Below are 14,402 nucleotides of genomic sequence, written 5' to 3'. Positions count from 1 at the left end.
TCATCCAACAGAAAATATGAATCAGTCTGTCTCCAAAATACAGCTAGCATTACTGCTTATAAGAATAGTTGTTGAACTACATATACAGAATGGACTTGTTAAAGTGCCACTTTTTTCCGTGTCTAAGTTTGTGTGAAATACTACAAAAGAAATGAGCAGCATGCATTAAATTAGCAAACGTGCACATTCCCGGTGTCGGCAACAGCATATAGCTTGCACAAAAAAACAAAAGAAAAACAAAACATGAAACAGGTTGATTAGTCCATCACAACCAGCTTGTGTAACCAATAACTCAAAAAAAAAAAAGTTATTATCCCTGTAACTCAAATTAAATTGCGAGCAAACAATGAGGATGAACTCCTGAAACAGTGATTAACTTTGGCACACCAGATCAACCAAAAAGGAACTTTGTTTTGCTTTGGTAATATCCCATAGATGTGTCTGCCACCTGCTGGATGTGACACATTTTAATGCGAGCATCAGCGCAAACAGGGAAAAACATGAGTGATTTTGTGCGTAATTTCGTTTGACAGGGAAAGTATGCAACAGAACGGGAAAGGAAAAATGAAAGAATTTGACAAAGTGTGGCTGTACATGACACCAAACCTTTTTGTCTGCACTGCAAATAAGCGATTGCAAACTGAAAACACTGCTTCACAACATTTCTACACTGTTGCAATGCCTGTGTTTGGGAACAACAGGCTTCATGCAAGAACAACTCATACTAACAGATTTCTTCATAAATGTTGCGTATAAGTGATTTGAGAGAACTTCCTGCATTCACCAGTGTTCTAGTATTTTGGGTTTATGAGTGGTCTGGACCTACAGTTGGAGTTGTGCAATGTTGTTAAATGTTATCCTGTTTAACGCTACAGTTTCAACTGTAATGTAATTCCATAGTAATTCACACACACCCTAATATAATCAATTCAACACATCCTTTCATTAATACCACAACAGGAAAACACAATAAGAAAACTCACTCCACAGGAAAGCCCCCCAAACAAACACAATGACATTGGAAATGGGAAGGAAGATGGGCTTTAAAACAATCCCTCGCATCTGGGAGGTGCATGAGGACGGAGGAGCTGTCATCAGCAAAGACAATGTAGAAGCAGCATCTTGTCCAAGGACACAAGTGTGACTGTGAATTGAACCCAGGTCTACCTATTGGTATCCTAGTTCATATCACACTGAGCTACCTCATAGGTATAAAAACAAAATCCTTACCTTAAAATTGTTCATGCAGTTATTATTATTATGGGGGGGGGACCAGAAGCACAGAATGTAGTGGAGTTGTGCAACATGTGCTGTACTGACTGTACTTAATAGTTAAACAATTTAGGCTATAGCTCTATACAATGAGCTATGTTGAGTTTGTGACACGAGTTAAGTATCACTGACACACATAGGATTGTCTCCTACTAAAGGATTTGGCCAAAAATAATAATAATAATTAGACATAATTCAATGAATAGTGAGCTGACTGACAAGAATTGAATTTGAGACCAATCTGAATCGGTCACTCTCACACAGATATTAACAGTCTGAAGCAATGTGGTCCTTTTTTTGAGGTGCACAATTGTTCTGAAACTTACCAGTGAAGTTGAGCTCATAGGTTCCTGCTGTGACCATCATGGGCACACTGCCCTCTTGTGGTTGACAGGACAATACCACTTCATTTAGCAGGCGGCGCTGAGCGGGGCTGAGGGCAGCAGAGGCTGCGTTGGGACTGGTCACCACGTTATTGATAGAAATACACAGGTTTTTCACTGGCTGCAGTTGGTTGTTGGGGTCACGAATGTGACCTGCACAAACAGACAAGATCATCAGTTCCTTTAAAGGTTCCAAAACAGTTATCCAACCCATAGAAATACACATCAAGAAATGTTCTTTAATTTGTTAGCACAAGTGTATTCTCAGCCTTAAAAAAAGAATAGCAATCTTAAATCTTTAACCTAGGGAATACTTCCTGAATAGAAATTAAATACCCCAGGGGTAAGGGCATCATATTTGTCTATGTGATACATATAACTCAAAAACTACTTAAGCTTCAGTGAGTCAAAGAAACTATGGCATTAGTAATGGCCCTCTCTGTATGCAAAAGAGTGAAAATGCCTTGAAATAAAACATTTATTTGACTCTGGTGAGCAGAAACGCGTTTCCGCAGTAGTTATACTAGCTACTGTGACATTCCACAAAAGAGGAACTGACCATCAGATGTGAGTAGCTGCAAATCCAAAATATGCTGCTCAAAATAATTAGAGGAATACTGTGTTCCCTGAATGATTTTAAACAGTATACACTCAATAAATTGGAAATGTTCATATATCCATCCCCCAATTTACTGAAAGAAAACAGTCCATAAATGTGATGACTTTTAGTAACAATAATCCTTTAGTTTGTCCAATTAATTACATATGGCCTCTGAAAGTGGAGGTATTATATCTAAAAATGACTAAATGCTAATTATATAACAGTTGAGTGGATCACTGTCATTTGATTGGCGCTTTGTATGTCACATGATGTGGATTATTCATCCCATTTGTGTTGCATTGCATTTAGAGTGCAATTTGGTTCCATACATTTGGTACCATTGCACTCTGCGTGCGTGCGTGCGTGCGTGCACGCACACTTCACTCCACTCCACTGTAAGCCATCTGGATGCATGAAGAGCTGTTCAGATGAAAACCTGAAAAGCTGACATGATTTTTGGCTGGACTGAGGAACTACACAAACCTTTTTTTTTTAATGGAAGTCCAAAGTCAGACACAGCATCACCGGACTACATGTCACAATTTGGACTTTAGCAGCAGCGGAACACCAAAATGTATGTCCCTTTTCTGTTGTTTACATATTAATAAAATATCAAATAACAAGGATCCATTTTAGCTTTTATATAAAACAAATAATGAGTGTTTTTACATTCTTTCAATGGAACTGAGTTTCGCCTCATTGAATGGTATGTTCCAGCTTTCACCTCATGAAATATTCATACCATTGAACTCATAAACATTCATTATTCTATAATGTTTAATGCAACATTTTTGTTTGCTTTTCAGTTACAGTTGAAAGATGCGGTACAAGCACATCTTTAAGGTTTCATTTCAACTCCACTAGCGTGGTCTACAGAGGCAAAATTACATACCTAAATGTGTAACGCCACACCAAATCTGTGACAGAAAAGCTGTCCACAAAATAATTTCCTAACACACTGTAGAATAGACTTCGAAATAAATAATTCATGAAGTTGTCTCCTATCTTACATGGTAAAATGTCCATTCAATACAGCTTGATGTAGATGACGTTGGACAATTAAAAGCATTACCCTTGGCTTGTTGCATGGGAACATGTACCTTCACTTATTGTTTCCTGTTACAGAGTACATCACATTTTTTGTATGTTACAAAATCTTGCACCCCAGACATGACACACCAATGATACTGGGCAGCTGTTTGGAATGTCTGGAATGTCACTAGTTAAGGTATAGTTAAGATGTAGTTACTATTTACTCATCTATTCTTTGAATGTATTTGATATCAGGTCCATTAATGATGCACAGACATGGTACATCACGCTCTGCATTCCAGTTGTAACAGAACCAGCTTGGGACTATGCCATTAGATAGAGTGCACTGTTGTTTGGTTCTCACAATACAGCTTGGTTTGAACACTTCAGACAGTAGTTAACAGTTCCAACAAATCTCTCTCATTTGCTGTACATCACATTTTTGTGTACGTCACATTTTGTGTATCTCATATTGGACCAGAAATATGGACATGCCGTTGAAAGAGTTTTAGTTCTAAGGAAGTAGACTAGTCAAAGCATAGTCCAAGAATATTCAAAAATGCATTTTTTTTGCCCAAGGCGAGGTGCTCTGAATGTTGATTCAGCTGTATCTCCACACTGAGTGGATATTACGCTCTGAAACTTCACAGCCTAATACTCCGGACAGTACCCTTTAAAATGGTATATTACGTTACATATTTCAAGGTACTTCATTTTCTACCCTATGGTGGCCAGAATCTGTATGTGGTCCCATGCTACGAACCCTTTAAAATGGGTAGAAAGTAACCCTTCTTTTCAATTCAAAATCACACAGCTGCTCAGTAATGGAATTGTTTATCTGTAGCTTAATCAATGTAACGTATGTATAGAGCAGTGCAATGAGATTTGGATCAATCAATGAGTTGGTTTGAAAGTGTGCCAACACAACTTTGACCAAACCCTGAAGCAGTTTGGAAAACTGGACTGGCTTTTGAAAGGTTTAGTGGGTCAATTTTTAATTTTATTTAAAAAAGTTCTCAACTTTGTGTGTCAGTATGTAAGGATGGGCAAAATGACAACCTTATATTAAAAAGATCTTAATTTTTCACATGCTTTTCAGAGAAACTGAACAAATGGCTTCATTAACCAAACTTTTCAACACATACAGACACAAAAAAAGCACAACTAGTCATGATGACACAATAAGAATGATGCACGCCGGAGTGTCGCTTTGAAACAAAGTCCATTTGGAATCCTTTAGAACTTTCAGCCTGGAATAGGGAGTTTTTGGTTGAGAAAAAAAAATACACACAAAAACCCAGGCTTCTGCATCCATTAACATGTAACTGTCACGTCACCTTGTTCACCATCAATCACTTTGTGTGTATGTGTAGCAGCTGTCTGAGCACCACATGCAATCAAACTCAGACACAGAGAATACTGTAACCATAAACAGCAGCAAAAGTCTTCACAACTTTTTTTTCTTATCCATTCATCTTGGACACTGGGTGGCCACGTACTCAGTGCACTTGCTTCCAAAACAGAAGGTTCCAAGTTCAAGACCACTTGTGCCTATTGTCCACATAACCCAGTGTAAAATGTATGCCAAATCAACATGCAGATCCATGTTGAATCTATTGTGGTGACCCCCGAGCAAAAAATGAGAAACTGCAGCTACTAATGAAGTAACTGTGTAAATTAACTTTTCAAAGTTACTGAGGCAACACTGCGCTTTAAGTAAAATATGTTGCCATTTGTGTTCATGTCACTACTGTTTTGGATACTGCCATTCTTGCTTGATGCCATTTTGACTAGAAAGTGATTTAAACACCAAGCACTCCTCACTTGATTATTAACATGCTGGAAGTTAGTCTACAGTAATGACCTGTTGTAAATCCTCTTTACCTGGAAATTACAAAAATGTGTTGAAATGTCCTTCCCTTTCCTGTTTTCGTTGTAAGAGACACCCACCAAGCTAATCTGTTGTGATACACAATAGTGTATGTATAAAACATTGGGGGATCGTTCTCTGGATGAACGGCGGGGGGGATCGACCAGCAGCTTGTTTTCATTTACAGCAACAGGTAAACACAAAACACACAAAAGGCAGATTTTCAGCCCCAAACATCATTTTTGACACACCTGGACACCTATATTATCGTCTTAAAAAGATACAATATGTCCAGTTTCAGCCAGCTGGTGAGACATGAAACGTTAAGAGCAGCTCTCACAGGTTCAGATGTCTTTCTGTCCTCAGATGTCAACACACAGCTGTTAGCCTGTTAGCCGTGTAAGTTAGCGCGGAGTCGCTAAAAACGCTAGCTCCGAACTGTAGAAGAGACTCTAAAACGTTGCGTTTGTGCCACGGCACCTGTAACACTGTTCCACGTACCTTCAGAGGTCAGTCTGCAGAAAGGCCGAAGCAGCTCAGAGAAAGTCAGGTTGTTTTTTCGGGTCACTCTCTCCGCTTCTTCGCTACATAAAACGGCCACCATCGGCACAAACGAGTCCTGAACGAACTCCTGCACTGACTGAACACATTGGGCCATGTCGGACCGGTGTCAGAACCAGCTAACACAAGAAACCCAGCAAACTGTTTAGTGTTAACAATCTTAAAGCCACTCAGCTAGTTCATTGTCTTAAAGAACTCTTCAGTCGGCTGATACAACCATTTTTCTTCTTCCTCTTCCTTTCTTCTTCCTCTGTGTAGAGGAAGAAGAAAGAGGTTGGTTAATCCGCTATTGGGTGCACTACCGCCACCACCTGATCATCTCCTACTGTCAATTTTTTTTTTTTTTTGCAATGTCAATAATAACATACACAATGACAACCTTATATTAAAAAGATCTTAATTTTTCACATGCTTTTCAGAGAAACTGAACAAATGGCTTCATTAACCAAACTTTTCAACACATACAGACACAAAAAAAAGCACAACTAGTCATGATGACACAATAAGAATGATGCACGCCTACATACACATACAATACACTGCCAACAGCAGTATATATATATATATATACTGCCAACAGCAGTATATATATATATATATATATATATAGGGTGTCCCAAAAAATATACATTTAAAACACTCGGTTTGACCCTTAAATGCTACAAACTTAATCACTTATGTTTCTTTATTACTTGCAGAGACCCTGAAGTTTATGTTGATGCCAAGCATCGATGCACTGAAGGAAAACATCTGCCGAGAAATCCGAAACATTCCTCAGGACACTTTCCCCAAAGCATTTGCAGGCCATAATTGGCCAACGTGGGGCCTACATTGAACATGTTGCCTAAGAGACTGAAAAAAATGCAGGGCCAGTATTGACATTGGTATGAAAAACTTCAACCTTTCAGCTTTCTATCCAGCCATAAATTTATTTCCTAGACATATGCTTTGACCATTTTCTTTGCTGATAAAATGTTGCATATTTTTTTGGGACACCCGATATATATATATATATATATATATATATATATATACACACACACACTGCTGTTGGCAGTGTTACTATTGTTTTCATTGCTTAAAAAAATAGTATATATTTTAAACAATAATAACAGCCAAAGGCAGTGTCTCAAAATGACATAACTGAGCAAAGTGATGCGTGTGAATGGTGATCCACAAATGCTGAATCACACTTCGCAAACAAAATTTTCAGTTTTGCAAATGCTTTTTTTTTTTTTTACAAATGGAAAAAAATATATTTCAAATACACATTTATTTCTAAAAATCAACATGCAAGTTATAAATCAGAAATTTGCGTTTGTGGATCGCAAAACATGTAAAGGAAAAGAATATTTGTCGATCACCCTCTGTGCATTTGCAGGTATTAATGAGACAAATTTAACTCCACACACCGAGGGCCTGAGCTTGCATTACATCAAGCTTTTACGGATGAGACTTTGCAGCTGAGCTGTATGCGATACATGCATAACGTAAGGCAGATCTTATTATGACAGTATAGATTTACTTCAGAGATTTCATGCTACTAACTCCCCATCTACTTCCCACCAGATACCTCATTATATTTGATGCCTTTTTACATCTTGTGACAACTCTTTGAATATGATCTCCAAAGGTCAATTTACAATCCAAAACCTGCACCATTTGAATTTGCTTAACTGACTGCCCATAAAGATGAATTGGTGGATTATTATTATGCTTTTTGGAGAAACATATGGCCTGTGTTTTGCCACCTGATGATGTGTGAATAAGATAAGATCACCTTTATTGATACCACAGCAGGAAAAATCAATTGTTATAGCAGCAAGAGTCATACAGATGTAAAGAAAAAGAAAAACATTTACAATAAAGATAGGTGACTAAAGTATATTGCGATGTTTGCTGGTGGATGCTTAAATACTGATATGACCAGGTTACGTGAAAAATAGAATCTATTGTGGTGACCCCCGAGCAAAAAATGAGAAACTGCAGCTACTAATGAAGTAACTGTGTAAATTAACTTTTCAAAGTTACTGAGGCAACACTGCGCTTTAAGTAAAATATGTTGCCATTTGTGTTCATGTCACTACTGTTTTGGATACTGCCATTCTTGCTTGATGCCATTTTGACTAGAAAGTGATTTAAACACCAAGCACTCCTCACTTGATTATTAACATGCTGGAAGTTAGTCTACAGTAATGACCTGTTGTAAATCCTCTTTACCTGGAAATTACAAAAATGTGTTGAAATGTCCTTCCCTTTCCTGTTTTCGTTGTAAGAGACACCCACCAAGCTAATCTGTTGTGATACACAATAGTGTATGTATAAAACATTGGAGGATCGTTCTCTGGATGAACGGGGGGGGGGGGGGGGGGGGAGGTCGACCAGCAGCTTGTTTTCATTTACAGTAACAGGTAAACACAAAACACACAAAAGGCAGATTTTCAGCCCCAAACATCATTTTTGACACACCTGGACACCTATATTATCGTCTTAAAAAGATACAATATGTCCAGTTTCAGCCAGCTGGTGAGACATGAAACATTAGAGCAGCTCTCAGAGGTTCAGATGTCTTTCTGTCCTCTCAGATGTCAACACACAGCTGTTAGCCTGTTAGCCGTGTAAGTTATATAGTGAGTATAAGTATGTATAGATATTGTAAAGAAAAAGAAAAAACATTTACATTAAAGATAGGTGACTAAAGTATATTGCGATGTTTGCTGGTGGGTGCATAAATACCGATTACGTGAAAAATAGAATATAGTGAGTATAAGTATGTATAGATATTGTAAAAATTATTGCACAGGGTAAATTGCACAGTTGTGCATGTAAAAAAGCACAAATGGTGACGGTAGACGTAGTTGATAGTGCAAAATCAGTAGATGATTTATGGTGCTAGGAATATTTGGAGATATTATACAGGTTTCACAAGGTTTTAAAATCCAAACAAATTTTTTTTTTACATAACTTTTATTTAGAACAGTTGCTAACACATGTCATAATAACAAATCGTATACACAAAGATAAATGGCTGTATAAATCAAGAACACAAGAGACTTGTTCTGCAGAAATTGTTAAAATGCTATTTTCTTTCCTATTCCACTGACTTAAAGCACAAAACTTAACAGATAAAGTATTTTCATAGTAGACTGAACAAAACAGATCTGTTTCATTACAGGTATCGTGCAATATTTGTAATCTTCCTTTTACAGATAAAAATGGTTGGAGTTTCACTTTTCAACATTCTTTCAGTTTCACAGTTTTGTTTCTTTGCTTTTGGAATCATCACTGTAGTTCTTGAACGTGGTAATCTGGATGTTTTAACTACAACAATTAGGCACAACCAGCACTGTTCAGAGTACTCATGTAACGTCTTCAAAACAAATACGCCATGGTTTGTTGCAGCTATCACAATCACAGTTTACTTTGAAGGAAAGTGTTTTGTGCTGCCAAAACACCCTAGAAAAAAATGAAGACCGTCACAATCCACCAAAGAGCACAATTATTTGCTCAGATCATAATTTTCTTTTTAACCATTCCAGCATGTTACACTTTGCATTGCTGCCCCAATGAACTATATATAAAAGTTGCTCTGAAGTTTTAGTATTTGAAGCAGGTTTTCTTTGCAGCGGGTCTTCATATGTTGCTCAACTCCTTCTCCTTTGAGACGATACAAAACACAGGCTGAACATTAAATCATTTCTAACAGGTGGAGTTGAGGTTGTGGTCTGTATTAGGTGGAACACGTGCAGTACGGCAGCACTTTGAATATTGCCAATAGTCTTCATCTTAATCTAATACCAGTTTACTGTGTCTGTGCTTTTTGTCTTGCAGCGGAGGTGTGATCTAACAGGCATTTTTAATTTATCCAACAGTGCTTACTGGGACTGGGTATTTTGTCCACAATTCCCAATTGACAACTGTTAGTACATAACTTATTTTCTAACATAGATCATCTGAAATAAGAAACAAGATAACTGTATGTATTTGTCTAATGAACTGCCATCTTCTCTTCCTTTTACGCTCACTTCTATTCCACTGAGATTATTCAGAGATGTTTACCTGAAATATACAGATTAAAACCCACCCACAGGATCAAACCAGAACCACTCTGGATCCACAATGATCAGCACAGTGGAGCAGAAAGGCAGCACCTACTGCTGGTACAACCTGCTCAGTAAATCCAAATTGAGTCAGTACCGACGAGGAGTTTCTAACCTCTACTGCAGAAGGGGTCAAATCTAAGTACAGCACACTCCACATGCTGAATTTGGCACGAGTGATTCAGCTCAACAATGCTGTCGCGAATCCTCCAAACTGGTGTTGCCCAGAGTATACTGTAAACCAGCCATGCATGGGAAGTTTTAGAGTGGTCACTGTGTGGGTCCAAATATTACTGCCTGCATTACAAGCATGAAGAGGCAAAAAAACACACACACACACACACACACACACACACACACACACACACACACACACAAAGAGTCATTCACATTTCTATTTTCAGAGTTGTGTGTTCTCCAGGCTGTTGCTTCAGATACACAGTAAAATCACCAGTGTAAAACTGACACTGAGTGTTGAATTAACACTGCCAGTCAACACATGGTCCTACTCTAGCCAGAGTGAAACCATATGTTGACTGTGATTTTACTGTGTACACTCAAATCAGTTCTGGTCACAGGCAACATGCACATTCATTTGTGTGATCAAATGTCAAGTTTAGAGTTTACAGCAACTGGAGTTCTCAATCCGCCGCTGATCCAAATAGTCTTAGAAGAGTGTCGAAAGGAGAAGTCTCGTTGACAGACTGAATCATGTGCTGGATGGTAGCAAGTGCCTCATCCAAAAGCCTTTTTCAGCAAGTGGGTCAACACCTGTAACATCTGACAACCCAGCTGGTTTCACTCCTGTCCTGTATCAAAGCCAACCATCAGGACAGTTCAAGTTTGGTCTGATGAGGCCTCCTCCGCACTACAGGCCTGCTTTGAGGATATGGACTGGAGTGTGTTTAGGGATGGGGCAGACCTGGAAGAATATACATCATCTGTCCTGGGTTACATCCAGTTCTGTACTGATGCTATCCTCCCTGTAAAGATCATTAAGGAGTTTCCCAATCAGAAACCATGGTTGGATAGCACAGTATGGTCCCTGCTGAAGGCCCAAGATGCTGCGTACCGGGCTGGAGACAGGCAGGCTTATTGCAGGGCTCGAGCTGAACTGAGGAGTGGAATTAAGCAGGCAAAATCCCGGTATAAACAGCGCATAGAGGAGCATTTCAATAATAAGGACCCGCAGAATATGTGGCGAGGCATCAGGACCATGACAGATTATAAGTGCAAGAACCAACTGGCCAGCCATGACCCTACCCTGCCTGACACCTTGAACAACTTCTTTGCCCGTTTTGACACTTCAAACAGCAGGGAGGCGGTACATTTACATTTACCCCAACATGGGGAGCAGCATCAGCCCCTTGTCCTGCAGCACCATCAGGTGATGTCAACATTGCAGAGGAGTAACGGCCGGAAGGCTGCAGGACCGGATGGGGTGTCAGGTCGCATTCTGAGAACATGTGCTAATCAATTAGCAGGAGTGTTTTCAGATATTTTCAATCTGTCTTTGCGTTTGGCCAAGGTTCCTGGGTGCCTCAAGTCCTCCATCATAATACCAATACCAAAGAAGACATCCATCACCTGCCTGAATGATTACCGGCCTGTTGCTTTGACCCCGGTAATCATGAAATGCTTTGAGCGGATTCTTTTAAGGTATATCAGAGACTTCATTCCTGCGGACCTGGACAGCCTTCAGTTCGCTTATAGAGGGAACCATTCAACAGAGGATGCTGTTTCCATCACTCTGCACACAGCCCTGACTCATCTGCAGCACCCTAACACATATGTTAGGATGCTATTTGTAGACTTCAGCTCAGCTTTTAACACAGTCATCCCAGACAAGCTGACACTGAAGCTACACCAGTTGGGTTTACCTGCGCTGCTGTGCTCTTGGATCAGAGACTTTCTTACCAATAGGTCTCAGGTGGTGAGAATAGGTGACCTTACATCGTCTTCTCTGGTCCTTAACACAGGCACTCCGCAAGGCTGTGTGCTTAGCCCAGCCCTCTTCACTCTTTGCACACATGATTGTACTGCCATCCACCCCACAAACACAGGTGTGAAGTTTGCAGATGATATCACAGTAGTGGGTCTCATTTCAGATAATAATGAGACCCACTACAGAGAGGAGGTCCAGCGGCTTGTTCAGTGGTGTTCAGTTAACAATCTGACACTGAACACAGGGAAGACCAAGGAGGTCATTGTGGATTTTAGGAGGGCCAAGAAAACGGACCACGTCCCCGTCCTTATAGGCGGAGAAGTGGTGGAGCGTGTGGATAACATCAAATTTCTGGACCTCCATATTACATCTGATCTGTCTTGGTCTATGAATACCTCCCATCTGGTGAAGAGGGCGCAACAAAGGCTCTTCTTCCTCAGGAAACTGAAACGCGCTGAACTATCCTCCCGACTGCTGGCAAACTTTTACAGGGTCACAATAGAAAGCATCCTCTAGTGTGACTGTGTGGTACGGCAGCTGTACGGCCCAGGATAAGAAGAGTCTGGCACAGGTAGTGAGGACAGCACAGGGCATTGTTGGCTGCCCCCTCCCAGACTTGGACTCCATTTATGAGGGTCGTGTCAAGAAAAGGGCTAAATCTATCGCTGCAGAGCCCAGTCACCCGGGCCACAGATTGTACCGATTCCATCAACGGTACAGAAATATAAGAGTTACTACAAACAGAGAGACAGTTTTTTCCTAGGGCTGTTAGAGCTATTAGCCCTTGCCCTCCTTTGTAGTTTTTTCATATACACATCATTTTGTAGTTATCGACACACATGCACACATCTTTTTAGGGACTGTAATTATGTATTCTGCATATCTAGCCTGTTTTTATTTATTTATTTATTTACAGGGCTTGCAACTCCTGGTACATTGCACTATCTATATAGCTGCTATGGGTACAGCACTTTTTGTTATTCCCTGTTGCATTTCTTTGCCTACTGTATTTTATGTGTATATAGTTGAATGTGTATTTTTGTCTTTAGTCTTAAATTGTTGTATGAGGTTTTATGTTAGACAAGGTAAATTTTATTGAATTTTATTCAATGACAATAAAAGGCATCTTATCTTATCTGTATGAGTAACAAGCCCTGAAAAGTTTGAATGCCCTGGATTTCCTGCTAAAGGCTGCAGGTACAAACGTCTCATGAATGAGACGCAAAACATCAAGGTTAAGTGGATGTTTCCTTCTTCACGTCGTCTGCCTGGGGTGTTTGTCATCCACGACGCGAGGCGGTTCTGTAGCGCAGCATCAGTGCATAAAAGATCATGTTACTCATGCAGTCTGTTTAGTATTTTTATTTCATTTAATTTGCAATACACACTGGCAATTAGCACGACAACAGTTTTGTGTTTAGCAAACAACTTGACCGACATCATGTACATTTCCATTGTCTGTCTTAATGTACTTATACAGTAGTGTTCAGAATAATAGTAGTGCTATGTGACTAAAAAGATTAATCCAGGTTTTGAGTATATTTCTTATTGTTACATGGGAAACAAGGTGCCAGTACATTCAGTAGATTCTCAGAAATCCAACAAGACCAAGCATTCATGATATGCACACTCTTAAGGCTATGAAATTGGGCCATTAGTTTAAAAAAAAAAAAAAAAAAAAAGTAGAAAAGGGGATGTTCATAATAATAGTAGTGTGGCATTCAGTCAGTGAGTTTGTCAATTTTGTGGAACAAACAGGTGTGAATCAGGTGTCCCCTATTTAAAGATGAAGCCAGCACCTGTTGAACATGCTTTTCTCTTTGAAAGCCTGAGGAAAATGTGACATTCAAGACATTGTTCAGAAGAACAGCGTAGTTTGATTAAAAAGTTGACTGGAGAGGGGAAAACTTATATGCAGGTGCAAAAATTATAGGCTGTTCATCTACAATGATCTCCAATAGAAAAAAACAGAAAACAACCATCAAAATGGATAGAAGAATAACCAGAATGGCAAAGGCTCACCCATTGATCAGCCCCAGGATGATCAAAGACAGTCTGGAGTTACCTGTAAGTGCTGTGACAGTTGGAAGACGCCTGTGTGAAGCTAATTTATTTGCAAGAATCCCCCGCAAAGTCCCTCTGTTAAATAAAAGACGTGCAGAAGAGGTTACAATTTGCCAAAGAACACATCAACTGGCCTAAAGAGAAATGAAGGAATATTTTGTGGACTGGTATGTTCTTTTTGGGTCCAAGGACCGCAGACAGTTTGTGAGACGACCCCCAAACTCTGAATTCAAGCCACAGTTCACAGTGAAGACAGTGAAGCATGGTGGTGCAAGCATCATGATATGGGCATGTTTCTCCTAATATGGTGTTGGGCCTATATATCGCAGACCAGGTATCATGGATCAGTTTGGATATGTCAAAATACTTGAAAAGGTCATGTTGCCTTATGCTGAAGAGGACATGCCCTTGAAATGGGTATTTCAACAAGACAATGACCCCAAGCACACTAGTAAACAAGCAAAATCTTGGTTCCAAACCAACAAAATGCCTCGCAGATGTGAAGAAATCATGAAAAACTGTGGTTATACAACTAAATACTGGTTTAGTGATTCACAGGATTGCTAAGAAAGCA

General features: G+C 39.5%; 1 protein-coding gene across 2 annotated transcripts in view; it reads right to left on the bottom strand.

Annotated features, from left to right (window-relative positions):
• Positions 1-5,961, bottom strand: part of trappc8 (trafficking protein particle complex 8) — a 56,728-nt gene extending 50,767 nt beyond the window's left edge. Inside the window, exons 1-2 of one of the 2 annotated variants that reach the window (XM_034180318.1) lie at positions 5,660-5,961; positions 1,599-1,808 (exon numbers count right to left, since the gene is read on the bottom strand). In XM_034180318.1, the coding sequence (XP_034036209.1) occupies positions 1,599-1,808; positions 5,660-5,816 (367 nt within the window). In that variant the 5' untranslated portion in view covers positions 5,817-5,961. The remainder of the gene's footprint in view (positions 1-1,598; positions 1,809-5,659) is intronic. The other variant, XM_034180319.1, reaches the window with a different exon arrangement.
• Between the last annotated feature and the right edge of the window lie 8,441 nt (positions 5,962-14,402).

Source organism: Thalassophryne amazonica, chromosome 10 (assembly GCF_902500255.1).
Source record: "Thalassophryne amazonica chromosome 10, fThaAma1.1, whole genome shotgun sequence".
Lineage (NCBI taxonomy): Eukaryota > Metazoa > Chordata > Actinopteri > Batrachoidiformes > Batrachoididae > Thalassophryne > Thalassophryne amazonica.
Note: the sequence above shows the minus strand (reverse complement) of the source record. Positions and strands in the feature narration are given on the sequence as shown.